At 41.5% G+C, this 13980-nt stretch overlaps 1 protein-coding gene across 2 annotated transcripts in view; it reads left to right on the top strand.

Annotated features, from left to right (window-relative positions):
* Window positions 1-13980, top strand: part of Klhl15 (kelch like family member 15) — a 44714-nt gene that overhangs the window by 13195 nt on the left and 17539 nt on the right. For both annotated transcript variants that reach the window (XM_048336175.1, XM_048336174.1), the window contains one exon: window positions 6913-7624. In XM_048336175.1, coding sequence (XP_048192132.1) covers window positions 6920-7624 — 705 coding nt within the window. In that variant the 5' untranslated portion in view covers window positions 6913-6919. The remainder of the gene's footprint in view (window positions 1-6912; window positions 7625-13980) is intronic.

Consider the following 13980-nt stretch of genomic DNA (forward strand, 5'->3'; position numbering starts at 1 on the left):
CTTTTCTGTTCTACCACTTGAGCCACACCTCTACTTCCAGCTTTCTGGTAGTTAATTGGATATAAGAGTCTCACAGACTTTCAGGCTTGGGCTGGCTTCAAACTGGTCCTCAGATCTCAGCCCCTTGAGTAGTTAGGAATACAGGGGTTAGCCATCAGCACCTGGCCTGCTTTGGTTATTTTTATGTTTTGTTTTGTTTATTTTTGTGCTACTCCTGGGGCTTGAACTCAGGGCCTGGGTCTTGATTCCTGAACAGGCATATGCCTGGGTGCAGTCTTGTCTATTCTAGGCTACCCATCCTAGTAGGGATACAAAATATGTGCCACTATGTTGTTCTCCATTGACAAAGGGTCTTGTAAATGTTTCTGCCCAGGCTGGCCTAGAACTGCAAGTTTCCCTAACCAGCGCCATACTGCTTTGGTTATTTTTCAGATAGGGTTTCACATTTGTGCCTGAACTGGCCTGAACTGTGATCCTGCTGTTTACATTTCCCACATTGGTGGGATGACAGCCTATGTATGCCTGTCATCATACATACATACTTGTCGTATGATGTCACTATGCCTAGCTTTCTATTGGTTGAGAAGGGGTCCTGCAGACTTTCTGCCCAGGCTAGTTTTGATTAGGCATATACCTAATCTCTGCCCCCTGAGTAGCTAGAATTAAGATATGGGCCACTGTGTCTGGCTTTGAGCTTTTATTTTTAAAAGTCAGCAATGCTTTTCTAAAAAATAATTTTATTGTTATTATTAGGGTGTGTTCAAGTTAAGTAATGAGTGCATTTCTTTTTGGACAATGTCACCCCTTCCTTCGTTTTCCCCCAGTTTTCCCCTGCCATTCCTGCCCACAAATTGTATTAGTTCATTTTCCATAGTGTCCATTAAGTACCATGACTGCATTTTTTCACTCTTTATTCCTCCATTTCTATGCTCCCGCTTAATCCCTCCTCAACAGATAAAACCCCAAAGGAAAAGTACTCCTTCATTGCAGGTTTGCAAACACAGCGTAGCAAATACACATTTCAAATAAAAGTTTTTTTTTGTTCCTAATTTTAGAAAATTTTTGTATGACTTAAGACTGGGATAATTTGTAATTAAAATCAGTTAAAATGTCAAAAAATATGTAGAGTATCATAGCATACTGATGCTAGAGGGTAGTAGTACATGTAGTGATTGTCTCCTCAGGTGGAGGAGTGGTGCTATCTGTGTGTCTATAGAAGCTGCTTTTCCCCTCACAGTACCTGAGGTCCCAGCCATATCCAGTTTATGCGGTGGATTCCTGGTTGGCACATGTCTGCATACTTAATGTAGTGTTTCACACACAGAGGTGCACTTCCTTTTAGGAAAGAAAGAAGGAGGTAAAGAAAGAAGGAGCTCTTGGTAATAAGAGGGATGGGTTTGACAGGGGCAGCCTCCTGGAGGAGGTAGAGTAGTTTACAGGTCAATTGTGTTGGTAGTTGTTTTACCAGAGAATTCTTGGTTCATCCAAACTAGGGGCAGAAAAGAATTTAGGAGATTGGTCTCTACATTGTCTCTTGTGGGGAATTTAAAGCCATAGATGTGGGCTGACACATCCTTCATCTAGAGAGGAGGTAAGTGGAAAGTTGCCAATGGAAGTTTTAGGTGTTGGACCCATTGTGGAATTGGCGTGCTCTAGGGATTTTGGAGGAGGGTTTGCAGTGGAGCTAAGAGAAAGCTAGATTGAGGTGTCCAGCGGGCTTTCACTTTTGTTATCTCTTAGGAATATTAAATTGGGACAGATGATTCAACCAGTCAGCCAGCAAATGTTGGGGGACTGATTGATCAGGAGATGTGGATATGTGAGAAAGGGATACAGAAGATGGATTGTTTAGGCAAATGCTCTACCACTTGAGCTACATAGCTAGCCCTGAAGATGTTTTTTTTTTCTTTAAACAAATTTAAATTGTTGTTATAAAAGTGATATACAAGGCTGGGAATATGGCCTAGTGGTAGAGTGCTTGCCTCGCATACATGAAGCCCTGGGTTCAATTCCTCAGCACCACATATATAGAAAAAGCCGGAAGTGGTGCTGTGGCTCAAGAGGTAGAGTGCTAGCCTTGAACAAAAAGAAGCCAGGGACAGTGCTCAGGCCCTGAGTTCAAGCCCCAGGACTGGCAAAAAAAGTAATATACAGAGGGGTTAACGTTACATAAGTCAAGTAAAGAGTACTTTCTTTTTTAGAGGATTAAAAAGGCCAGGTTTTAGACAGTGGACAGCAGAAAACCAGTTATGTTTGTAAGCTTCAAGGGTATTTTTCCCCCTAGGGTAGGCATGATGAAGGATAGAGGTAGGAGGCAGGAAGCCTGACAAGTGACTTTGAGGAATACTATGTCTTCATGAGGAGAGGAAGGGAACTTTGGGACCAACATGTACATGCAAGGGAGCTTGTATATAGTGAAGCAAGGGTCCTGGTCACCGATAGCAGGAAGCATTAGGTAAGCATTCAGAATCAAAGAGGTCATTGGGGAGGAAGCTGGGTACTGTGATAATGTGAGTTAAGAACAAGATTGATGGTCTGGGGTGGGCATTCCTGTGGAAAGGAGAAAATTATAAACACTGTAGTAGATGGAATTGGTTTATTCTACATTAGATAGGATTTTATATAATGTAAATAAATGTATATAAATACAAAAAATATGCATGCACACATACACATATATGCAATACTCGGGATTAAATACTGGGCCTTTTGTGTGCTAAGCATGTAATCTACCACCAAAGCTACTTGCTCAGCTCAAGATCTAATTTTAATTCTGCAATCTTTTTTTTAGATATGATTTTATTTTTTATTGCTATTTGTAGAGTTGACATACAGAGGGGTTACAGTTACATGAATCAGGTAATGAGTAATGAGTACAATTCTTTTTGACCCATGTCTCCCCATTCGTCACTCTCTGCTGGTTATTCCTTCCTGTCCACACCCACAGTTTGTTTTATGGAAGGGTAAGAGAGGGCACATAAAAGGTGGCACAAGAATGATCAAATACAACAATGATATTCACTAAGACACTATGTGGAAAATAATTCTGTAATCTTAGTTTCATTTCTTTGCTATGTGGAGATTGGTTTAATTTCCTTTGAAATGCTGCATATTTTGAACATAAAAGCAATTCACCATTTTTAATTTAAAAATTCTTTTGATAGGGGCTGGGAATATGGCCTAGTGGCAGTAGTGCTTGCCTCGAATACATGAAGCCCTGGGTTTGATTCCTCAGCACCACATATATAGTAAACTGCCAGAAGTGGCGCTGTGGCTCAAGTGGCAGAGTGCTAGCCTTGAGCAAAAAGAAGCCAGGGACAGTGCTCAGGCCCTGAGTTCAAGCCCCAGGACTGGCAAAAAAAAAATCTTGTGGGGCTGGGGATATAGCCTAGTGGCAAGAGTGCCTGCCTCGGATACATGAGGCCCTAGGTTCGATTCCCCAGCACCACATATACAGAAAACGGCCGGAAGCGGCGCTGTGGCTCAAGTGGCAGAGTGCTAGCCTTGAGCGGGAAGAAGCCAGGGACAGTGCTCAGGCCCTGAGTCCAAGGCCCACGACTGGCCAAAAAAAAAAAAAAAATCTTGTGACAAAGATAATGTACAGAGGGGTTACAGTTATAAGTCAGGTAATGAGTATATTTCTTTTTGGACAATTGTCACCCGGTCTCTTGCTCTGTTTTAAAAATTATTCTAATAAAGCAAGGTATATCTTCTGTGTCCCTCTTGAAATGTGACTACTCAAGAACATCATTTTGGCATTTTCTCTATTTGATTGACATATTCCTGTATTTAATTTTTAAAGTGTTTCTCAGTATACTGTGATAATAAATTTCCTTTGTCAGAATAGGTAGTTTGCTGCTACCATTATTATTTTTTTGTGACACAACTGGAGCTTGAATTCAGAGCTTTTTTTTTTTTTTTTTTTTTTTTTTTGGCCAGTCCTGGGCCCGAGCACCATCCCTGGCTTCTTCCCGCTCAAGGCTAGCACTCTGCCACTTGAGCCACAGCGCCGCTTCTGGCCGTTTTCTGTATATGTGGTGCTGGGGAATCGAACCTAGGGCCTCGTGTATCCGAGGCAGGCACTCTTGCCACTAGGCTATATCCCCAGCCCAATTCAGAGCTTTTAGTAACACACTTCCAGCCTAACATTCCTCTCCCTTCTCCTCCCTCCCCTCCTCCCTTCCCTTCTCATCCTTTTCCCTTTTCATTCCCCTTCCCTTTGCCTCCTCCTTCTCTTCCTCTTTCCTCCCATACCTCTTCCTTCCCTTTTGTTTTCTCTTTCCATTCCTCTTTCCCTCCCCTTCTCTCTTCCTTCCCTTTTTCTTCCTTCTCCTTCCTGTGCCCTCTCCTTCCTTTCCCCCTTCCATGTTCCCTTCTTTGCTTTGCCTTCTATCCATTTTCCATCCTGTACTCCTTCCCTTCCCTTTCCCTCCCACTCCCTTCCCTCTTCATCTCCCCCTTACTCTTCTCCTTCTCCTCTCCTCCCTTCGCCTTCCTGTCTTCTTTCCCCTACTCTTACCTATTCATTCCTCTTCCCCTTCACTTTTGTTCACCTTTTTGTTTCCATTTCCTTTCCCCTTTTCCCTTTCCTTTCCTCTTTCCCCCTCCTTCGAACCCTTCTGTTCCCTTTCCTCTTCTCTTCCCTCCCCCTCCCCTTTCTTCCCCTTCTCTTTTCTTTCCCCTTCCTTTCGCCTCCCCTTTCCTCCCCCTTCCTCCCCTTCCCTTTCCCATCCTCTCCCTTTTCCCCTTCAGTTCCCATTTCTTTCCCCCTTCCCTTCCCCTGCCTTCTCCTTTCCTCTATACTCCCCTTTTCTGCTCCCCCTTCTTTTGCCATTTTCCCCTTCCTTCCTTCCTTCCTTCCTTCCTTCCTTCCTTCCTTCCTTCCTTCCTTCCTTCCTTCCTTCCTTCCTTCCTTCCTTCCTTCCTTTCTTCTTTCCCCTCCCTTTCCCATCCTCTTCCATTTCCTCTCCTCTTCCCCTTCCCCTCCCCTTTCTATTCTCCTTTCCCTCCCCTTTCCTCTCCCTTTCCCCATTGTCCCTCTTGTTTCCCCTTCCTTTTGCTCCCCTTTACTTCCCTCTCTCCCCTTCTCCTTTTCCCATTTCCCTTCCCTTCCTTTTTCCCCTTAACCTTTCCCTTCCTTCTTTTTTCCTTCCATTCTCCCTTCTCTTTCCCTTCCATTTTCTTCCCTTTTCCTTCTTCTTCCCTTATCCTTCTGTTCTCCTTCCTTTTCCCTTTCCTCTCCCTTTTGCTCCCCTTCCCTTTCCCCTTCTCTTTCATTCCCTCACTCCCTTCCATTCCCCTTCTCTTTCCTTTCCCTTTTCTTCCCCCATACCTTCCATTTCTCCTCCATTTTCCCTCCCCTTCCCTCTTCCCCTTCTTCCTTTTCAGTTTCTCTTCCCATTTCCTTCCCGTTACTATTGACTTCTCCCTTTCCCCTTACCATTTCCTTTCTTTTCCTTTTCCCCTTCCCACTCCCATTCCCATTCTCTCCCTTTCCCTTTCCCTTCCCCTTCCCTTGGGGCTTGAACTCAGGGCATTGTACTCATGCTTGCTTTTTTCATTCAAGTTTGGCCCTCCACCACTTCCAGCCTTTTGCTGGAGAAAAGTGTCTCAGATTTATCTGTCCAGAGTGCCATCAAACTGGAATCCTCAGGTCTCAGCCTCTTGAATAGCTAGGATTGCAAGTGTGAGCCACCAACACCAGGACAGCCTAGCTTGGAGTTGGACTCTCTTAGACTGGCTTCAGGTTGCAATCTTCCAGATCTCAGCCTCCTGAGTTGGCTTGTATTACAAGTGTAAGTCACCAGCACCTGGCTTACCATTCCTAATAGTTATAGCAATCCATTATAATAAGATTGCATCATATTTATTTAATAATCTGTTATTGGACTTCTGAATACTTTGTTCTTTTTTGTGTGTGGATGTGCTGGTCTTGGGGCTTGAACTCAAGGCCTGGGCACTGTTCCTGAGCTTTTGTACTCAAGGCTAGCACTCTACGACTTGAGCCACAGCACCAATTTTTGCTTTTTCTGTGATTAATTGGAGATGAGAGTCTCATGGACTTTCCTGCCTGGACTAACTTTGAACTACAGTTCTCAGATCTCAGCCTCCTGAGTAGCTAGTACTACAAGCATGAGCCACTAGTGCCTGGATGAGCCACAGCTTAAATTAAAAAAAAAATCTTAATATGAAGGTGATGTACAGAGGCATTACAGTTACATAGGTCAGGTAAAGAGTTTGTTTCTTTTTTTTTTTTTTTTTTTTTTTTTTACCAGTCCTGGGCCTTGGACTCAGGGCCTGAGCACTGTCCCTGGCTTCTCTTTGCTCAAGGCTAGCATTCTGCCACTTGAGCCACAGCGCCACTTCTGGCCATTTTCTATATATGTGGTGCTGGGGAATCGAACCCAGGGCTTCATGTATACGAGTCAGGTACTCTTGCCACTAGGCCATATTCCCAGCCCCAAGAGTTTGTTTCTTTTTGGACAATGTTACCCCTTCCCTCACTCCGTTTTTCCCTCCTGTCCCCACCCACAGTTGTATAGTTCATTTTCAGTGTAGTATTTAGTGAGTACCACTGCTGCATTTGTTCACCCTATGTGGAAAATTCTTTTTATCTTGCTAATTTTGGAAATTATTTAAATCTTTTATGTACAGTGTAAAGTCAATGGGATATGCTTACATTATTTGTAAGTTAGCAATTTACCATTGTTTGATAAATGCATTTTTAACAGATCCTTTCTCCTATAAAGCCAATACTGTTATCCTCTGAAAACTTGTAGATTGCCTTCTCCCAGATGGTTTGGACATTTTGGACTTAGGCAGTGACAATTATGAAAAGTATTAAAACTCTTTACACTTTCTTTTGAGTGTATGGAAATGATTAACACCATTTTTTCATTACTTTATTTTCAGGTGATTCATGGCAGGGGACGTGGAAGGTTTCTGTTCCTCCATCCATGACTCCAGTGTCTCTGCTGGCTTCAGAGCACTGTATGAGGAGGGCCTGCTTCTCGATGTTACTCTGGTGATTGAAGATCATCAGTTCCAGGCCCACAAAGCACTCCTGGCCACCCAGAGTGATTACTTCAGAATTATGTTTACTGCAGACATGAAGGAACGAGATCAGGACAAAATTCATTTGAAAGGTCTAACAGCAACTGGCTTCAGCCATGTTCTCCAGTTTATGTACTATGGGACTATAGAACTCAGTATGAATACCGTTCATGAGATTCTTCAGGCGGCTATGTATGTCCAACTTATAGAAGTGGTGAAGTTCTGTTGCTCTTTCCTATTAGCAAAAATCTGCCTGGAAAACTGTGCAGAAATAATGAGGCTCTTAGATGATTTTGGTGTAAACATAGAAGGAGTCAGGGAGAAGCTGGATACTTTTCTTCTGGACAACTTTGTACCACTCATGTCCAGGCCTGACTTCTTGTCCTATCTGAGCTTTGAAAAGCTCATGTCTTATTTGGATAATGATCATCTGAGCAGGTTCCCCGAGATCGAGCTGTATGAAGCTGTACAGTCTTGGCTGCGGCACGATAGAAGACGCTGGAGACATACTGATACCATCATTCAGAACATCAGATTTTGCTTGATGACTCCATCCAGTGTTTTTGAGAAGGTTAGTATATTTTAAAGCAATAGACAATTAGGTTAATTCACTTAGGGGAATATCTGCTTATTGTTAAGATTCTCAGATTGAGTAAGGAGCAAAAAAGAAAAATGGTTTATTAGAATAGTTTATATAAAGGGGGTGCTGGAACTGTGGCTTAGCGGTAGAGTGCTTGCCTAGCAGACAGGAAGCCCTGGGTTCCATTCCTCAGCACCACATAAACAGAAAAAGCTGGAAGTGGCGCAGGAAGCCAGGAACATGCTCAGGCCCTGAGTCCAAGCCCCAGGATAGGCAAAAAATAAAATAAAATAGTTTATAAAAAGGAACATAAGTTGGGGCTGGGAGTATGGCCTGTGGTAGAGTGCTCGCCTCATATACATGAAGCCCTGGGTTCCATTCCTCAGCAGCACATATATAGTAAAGGCCGGAAATGGCGCTGTGGCTCAAGTGGCAGAGTGCTAGCCTTGAGCAAAAAGAAGCCAAAGACTATGCTCAGGCCCTGAGTTCAAGCCCCAGGACTGGCAAAAAACAGAACAAAACAAAAAGGAACATAATCTTTTTTATGACTTGTGCATTTAAGTTTTAAAAATGTATTTTGAGGCTAAAAATGAACTAGGTAGGTCAATAGAATACTTTTATTTTAAAAGTCCTTTAAAAACTTTCTTAAATTTTCTTTACATTCATAAAAATTCTCAACTGGGTCAGGCTAATTCTTAAAAAGTAATTTAGGTAATACATGTTGGAGATGGCATGGAGGGGGTTTACAGTTATGCATAATGTACATTAATATAGTTCCTATTCTTCTGAAATGTAGTAATGACACATGAAGTAGCTCTGGAAAAAGAATAGGCCTCAGGAGTGTTTAACTCCCATTTCCTGCATTGGGAGCCAGAAATGCTTCTCTCTTTCTATTTTCTATTGCTTTTGAGATATGTAGCTTGGGTCTGGCATTTCTCTAACAATGTACTCTCTTTGTCTCCCTATTAAACTCCTTTTTGTCAAACTCCTTTTTGTCACTTAAGAAAAAAAACACAATAGGCTGTAGTAATTATTCTCTTCCCTACACTCACTAGCTCTGTTCTTCCTGTTTTACTGTGACTGCTAACTAAATTTAACCTTGCAAATATGTTACATATCTAATGACATCATTTTAGTATTTCTAAACAAATAGACCATAAATCCTCTATATTCATCAAACATCCCTCTGTACAACACTTTGCCAGGGAAATAGTCCCCCCACCCAAAATGATGTTTTCCCAAAACAACTTTAGTCTTTTTGCATGTAAGCATTTTCATTTTTCATATCTGAGTTTTCACTTGCAATCTGTTTTTGCCCAAAGGGAAGAACCATTTCAGTAACTGCTTTACTTAATTGGTTTCTAATCACGTGGTTACATCTGGGGTTCTGTTAACCTCATACATCTTTTCTTCTTTCTAGAAAGCACACAAAGCTTGGGGTTGGTACCCTTGATGTTAAATAGTTCTTTAGCTTCACTAGGCCTGGTGATAAAAAATATACATACAAATGAGAGTTCTTTATGCATTTTTTGGGGGGGGGTCTGGTCCTGGAGCTTGAACTCTGTGCCTTGGTTCTGTCCCTTAGCTTCTTTTTTTTTTTTTTTTTTTTGCTCAAGGCTAGCACTCTGCCACTTTGAACCACAGCACCACTTCAGGCTTTTTCTGTGATTAACTGGAGATGAGAGTCTCATAGCTGCTGAAGCTGGCTTTGAACTGTGATCTCAGCCTCCTAAGTAGCTATTGCATGAGCCACTAGCGTCCAGCTTAAATTTGTACTTTTGAATGTCATTTAGAAGCCTGTTATGCTCCCCCCCCAAGAAATGTCATTATCTTGGGGCTGGGGATATAGCCTAGTGGCAAGAGTGCCTGCCTCGGATACACGAGGCCCTAGGTTCGATTCCCCAGCACCACATATACAGAAAACGGCCAGAAGCGGCGCTGTGGCTCAAGTGGCAGAGTGCTAGCCTTGAGCGGGAAGAAGCCAGGGACAGTGCTCAGGCCCTGAGTCCAAGGCCCAGGACTGGCCAAAAAAAAAAAAAAAATGTCATTATCTTATTCTTTTAGAGAACTCAGTTTTATGGAATTTTATCTTTATTCTGAGATTATATTGATATGACAAAAATAGTTGAAACTAGAGATTGTAACTTCTTTATTGTTCAGTGAGAACCAGCCCCACATTAACGATGTAAATCATCTGTCTTAATATTTTTATTTTTTTCCTTACTATTGTTTCTACTGCTCTTTTCCCTTGGGAGTTCTGTTTTGTTCTCATATATGAAATACAAATGATTTCCTACTAGAATACCCTCTACCTTCAGTTACATGGAAGTATTTGTGACATAGAAGATAAAACTTCCCCAATTGAAAGGCAGTATGACTGATAACTGATAGCAGTAATTGACTTGTAAATGCTGGGCTTCTTAGCTTCTTAGCTTTTTTTTCTTTACATTCCAATAACTATCAGTTCAAGGTAGACAGTGGTGATGGAGACTAAAAGTTAATACTAGTTGTAAAAGACATCAATTAAACCTGTTGATGATTTCCTTTGGCATAGAATGCTTATTAGCATTGGCCAGGTATTTGGAATTATCAGAAAAAAAAACTTCTAAAGCTTCCTTCCAGAATTAATTTCTTAGGAAAACTTAAAGCCCAGCCACATCTGGTTACCAGTGGCTCATGCCTATAATCCTGACTACTCAGGTGGCTGGAATCTGAATTGTGGTTCGAAGCCAACCTCAGGCAAGAAAGTCTGTGAGACTCTTTATCTCCAATTAACCTCCAAAAAAGCTGGAAGTGGAACTGTGGCTCAAGTGACAGAGTGCCATCCTTGAGGATAAAAGCTCAGGGACAGTGTGCAGTCCCTGAGTTCCTAGGATGGGGACACACACACACTCTCTCTCTCTCTCTCTCTCTCTCTCTCTCTCTCTCTCTCTCTCTCTCTCTCTCTCTCTCTCTCTCTCTCTCTCTCTCTCTCTCTTTCTCTCTCTCTCTCTTTCTATTTTGGTAATATATAGATCTTTCACTTTTGCTTTAGTTATATTACTTAGGTAAGTGGAAAGTAAGCAGTGATTTTTGCCTTCTGTGTAACATTGAAGTTCATCAAAAGAATTTGTGACTTTCTAAATGTTGAGAAATACCATTAGGCAGATAGGAGACTTTATCTCTAGAAATAAAACTAGAAGGCAGAAGATTTTATTGGCAAAAAGAGTTTAAAATTTTATGCCACAATAAATCACTGAAAATGGATCCATCTGTTTTTTGTTTGTTTGTTTTTGTACTGGGCACACTGAAAGTCTCAAACCAGGCCATTTTTTTTTTTTTTTGGCCAGTCCTGGGCCTTGGACTCAGGGCCTGAGCACTGTCCCTGGCTTCTTCCCGCTCAAGGCTAGCACTCCGCCACTTGAGCCACAGCGCCGCTTCTGGCCGTTTTCTGTATATGTGGTGCTGGGGAATCGAACCTAGGGCCTCGTGTATCCGAGGCAGGCACTCTTGCCACTAGGCTATATCCCCAGCCCAAACCAGGCCATTTTAACATCCAGATACATACAGGGCCTAGAGAGGGGGCTTAGAAATGTAGACATGTCACATTTCTGCTTATCTTTTTTCAGTAAGAAAGTTACATGGGGAAAAAGTGTAGATCAGATTGGTTTCTTTTTTTTTTTTTTTTTTTTTTTTGCCAGTCCTGGGCCTTGGACTCAGGGCCTGAGCACTGTCCCTGGCTTCTTTTTGCTCAAGGCTAGCACTCTGCCACTTGAGTCACAGCGCCACTTCTGGCCATTTTTTGTATATGTGGTGCTGGGGAATCCAACCCAGGGCTTCAAGTATACTAGGCAAGCGCTCTTGCCACTAGGCCAGCCCCATGTTTTCATTTTTTCTTTTATTTTGGTGTGTATGTCTTTGTGTGAATGCACTGGTAGTGGGACTTGGACTCAAGGCCTTATACTTTTGCGAAGCTTTTTTGCTCAAGGCTTGTACTTTACCACTTGAGCCACATCTCATCTCCTTTTTTTTTTTTTTTGCTGGTTAATTGGAGATATGAGCATAAGATTTAAAAACTGAAAGACTAATAGTTCACAGTATGTAGTTTAATTAGTATATAATATTTTGCCATACTTGTTAGATAGGTAGAGGCTACATAGCCTTTATATGTAAGTTCTTTTTTTTTTTCCAAGTTGGTCGTGGGTTTAAACTCCGGGCCTGGGTGCTGTCCCTGGGGGCTTTTTTTGTGGTTTTTTTTTAAACTAGGGCTCTACCAGTTTGAGCCACAATGCCACTTTCAGTTTTCTGGTGGTTAATTGGAGATAAAGAGTTTCACAGGGGCCAGGTGCCAGTGGCTCATGCCTGTGATCCTAGCTACTCAGAAGGATCGGAGTTCTAAGCCAGCCAGGACAGGAAAGTGTGAGACTTTCATCTCCAATTAATCACAGAAAAAACAGGAAGTGGTGCTGTGGCTCAAGTGGTAGGGGGCTAGCTTTGAGCAAAAGGAGCACAGAAACAGTGCTCAGGCCCAGAGCTTAAGCCCTAGGACAGGTAAAAGAAAAAAAAGTCCCACAGACTTATCTGCCTGGGCTGGCTTTGAATCATGATCCTCAGATCTCAACCTCCTAAGTAGCTAGGATTACAGGCTTGAGCCACCAGCGCCCAGCTCTTTATATGTAATTTGTGTGTGTGTGTTTGCTAAATTCAAAGAAAGTTATAGACATTATGACACTTGGTCCAAACTACTTCAACATGCTACCTTGATGCCAAGAGTAAGGAAGTTATCCTACATAACCAAAATATTACTGTCAGACCCAAGAGAATCAGCACTAATTTGTCTTTTTAGCAGCTTTTCATGATCCAAAATTTATTTAGGGTTCACACAGTATGCTTGATTGTCTTTTCATCTAGAATTGCCTCTCCCATTTATTATGAGTATATTTCAACATGCTACTTTGAGCCACAGCACCACTTCCAGTTTTCTGGTTAATTGAAGGTAAAAGTCTCACCGACTTTTCCTGCCCATGCTGGCTTTGAACGGCAATCCTCAGAGCTCACTCAGCTTTACAGGTGTGAACCATCAGCACCCAGATTTAATTTTTTAATTTATTTTTTATTTATTCTCAAAGTGATGTATAGAGGGGTTACAGTTTCATATGTAAGGCAGTGAGTACATTTCTCATCCAACTCCAGCTTTTAATTTTATATTCTTTTAGTGCCATTCAATTTCTTATGCTAGGTTTTGTTCATCCAAGCACATTAGAATTGTCATAACTCTATAACTTCTAAATGACCCAACAAGTGAAAAGCACTTTTTCCACACCTTAAGATCTTTACTTTCTCTAGTCTAGCAGCTGTAACAGGAAGTCCCTGAACTGAGGAGCAAGCAAACCTGAGTTCTAGTGTGGACAGTGACACTTATTCAGGAATTCATAAAATAAGGATAGTATTTAGATTCTACCAACGTACAGCCTAAGTGTATATATGTACATACATACATGTATATACATAACACAAAATTATATATATATATGCATTTCATATCACTTCTGACTCATTAAGGAAATCTGGAAGCCTTGGATTCTTTAGACTATAATCATTATAAAGTTAAGGCAATGCTTACAACTGCTCAGAGACAGTGCCCAGGTCTCAAGTTTAAGCTCTAGGAGTGGGGAAAAAATGGAGTTGTCATCTTTGAGTTCCTCCAGAATCTCTTCATTTAGGCACCGGGAACATACTTTGATTAATCTAGCAATTGCCTGGTGTAAAGATTTTTACCCAGCAACCAAATTGTTAACTGCAAAGTTAGTATAGGTTAGCCAAAAATTTTGTGAAGACTTTGTGTTTATATCTGATGTCTTGGACTATAGCCAGATATATCAAGAGGAATAAGTGGAAATTTCCTTCTAACCCTTACACTTTTAGAAGCACATGGGAAACATAAATAGTGCTGTAGTAGTCACTAAACATACTTTAAAAAAAGAAAATGTGAAAATTGATTAGATATCAGATGATATTTATGCAGCCATAACTTGAAATTGCTTAAATTAACCATCAGCTCACATGCCCCTTGGAATGAAAACACAGAGATGAGCAGGTTTGCTGTTGGAAACTAGGTCAATGGGTTAAGTGTACTTTCTCAGTTAGCTTAATGTCTTTTTCTGCATCATCTCCTTTTGCCAGCTCTTCCAAGACCCTATGGACTTAGATGATTGTAATTAACATATGTGCAGTTCTTAAGAAAAATCACCTAAGATGTTTTTCTCCTCAGATATTGCCTGCCTTTTATTATGTACAGCTGTAGAGTGCTGCTCTTAAATTTTCTACTTTTTAACTGTATTTTTTGTCTTTTCTTTTTTGGTACTAGA

Source organism: Perognathus longimembris, chromosome 28 (genome assembly GCF_023159225.1).
Source record: "Perognathus longimembris pacificus isolate PPM17 chromosome 28, ASM2315922v1, whole genome shotgun sequence".
Classification (NCBI taxonomy): domain Eukaryota; kingdom Metazoa; phylum Chordata; class Mammalia; order Rodentia; family Heteromyidae; genus Perognathus; species Perognathus longimembris.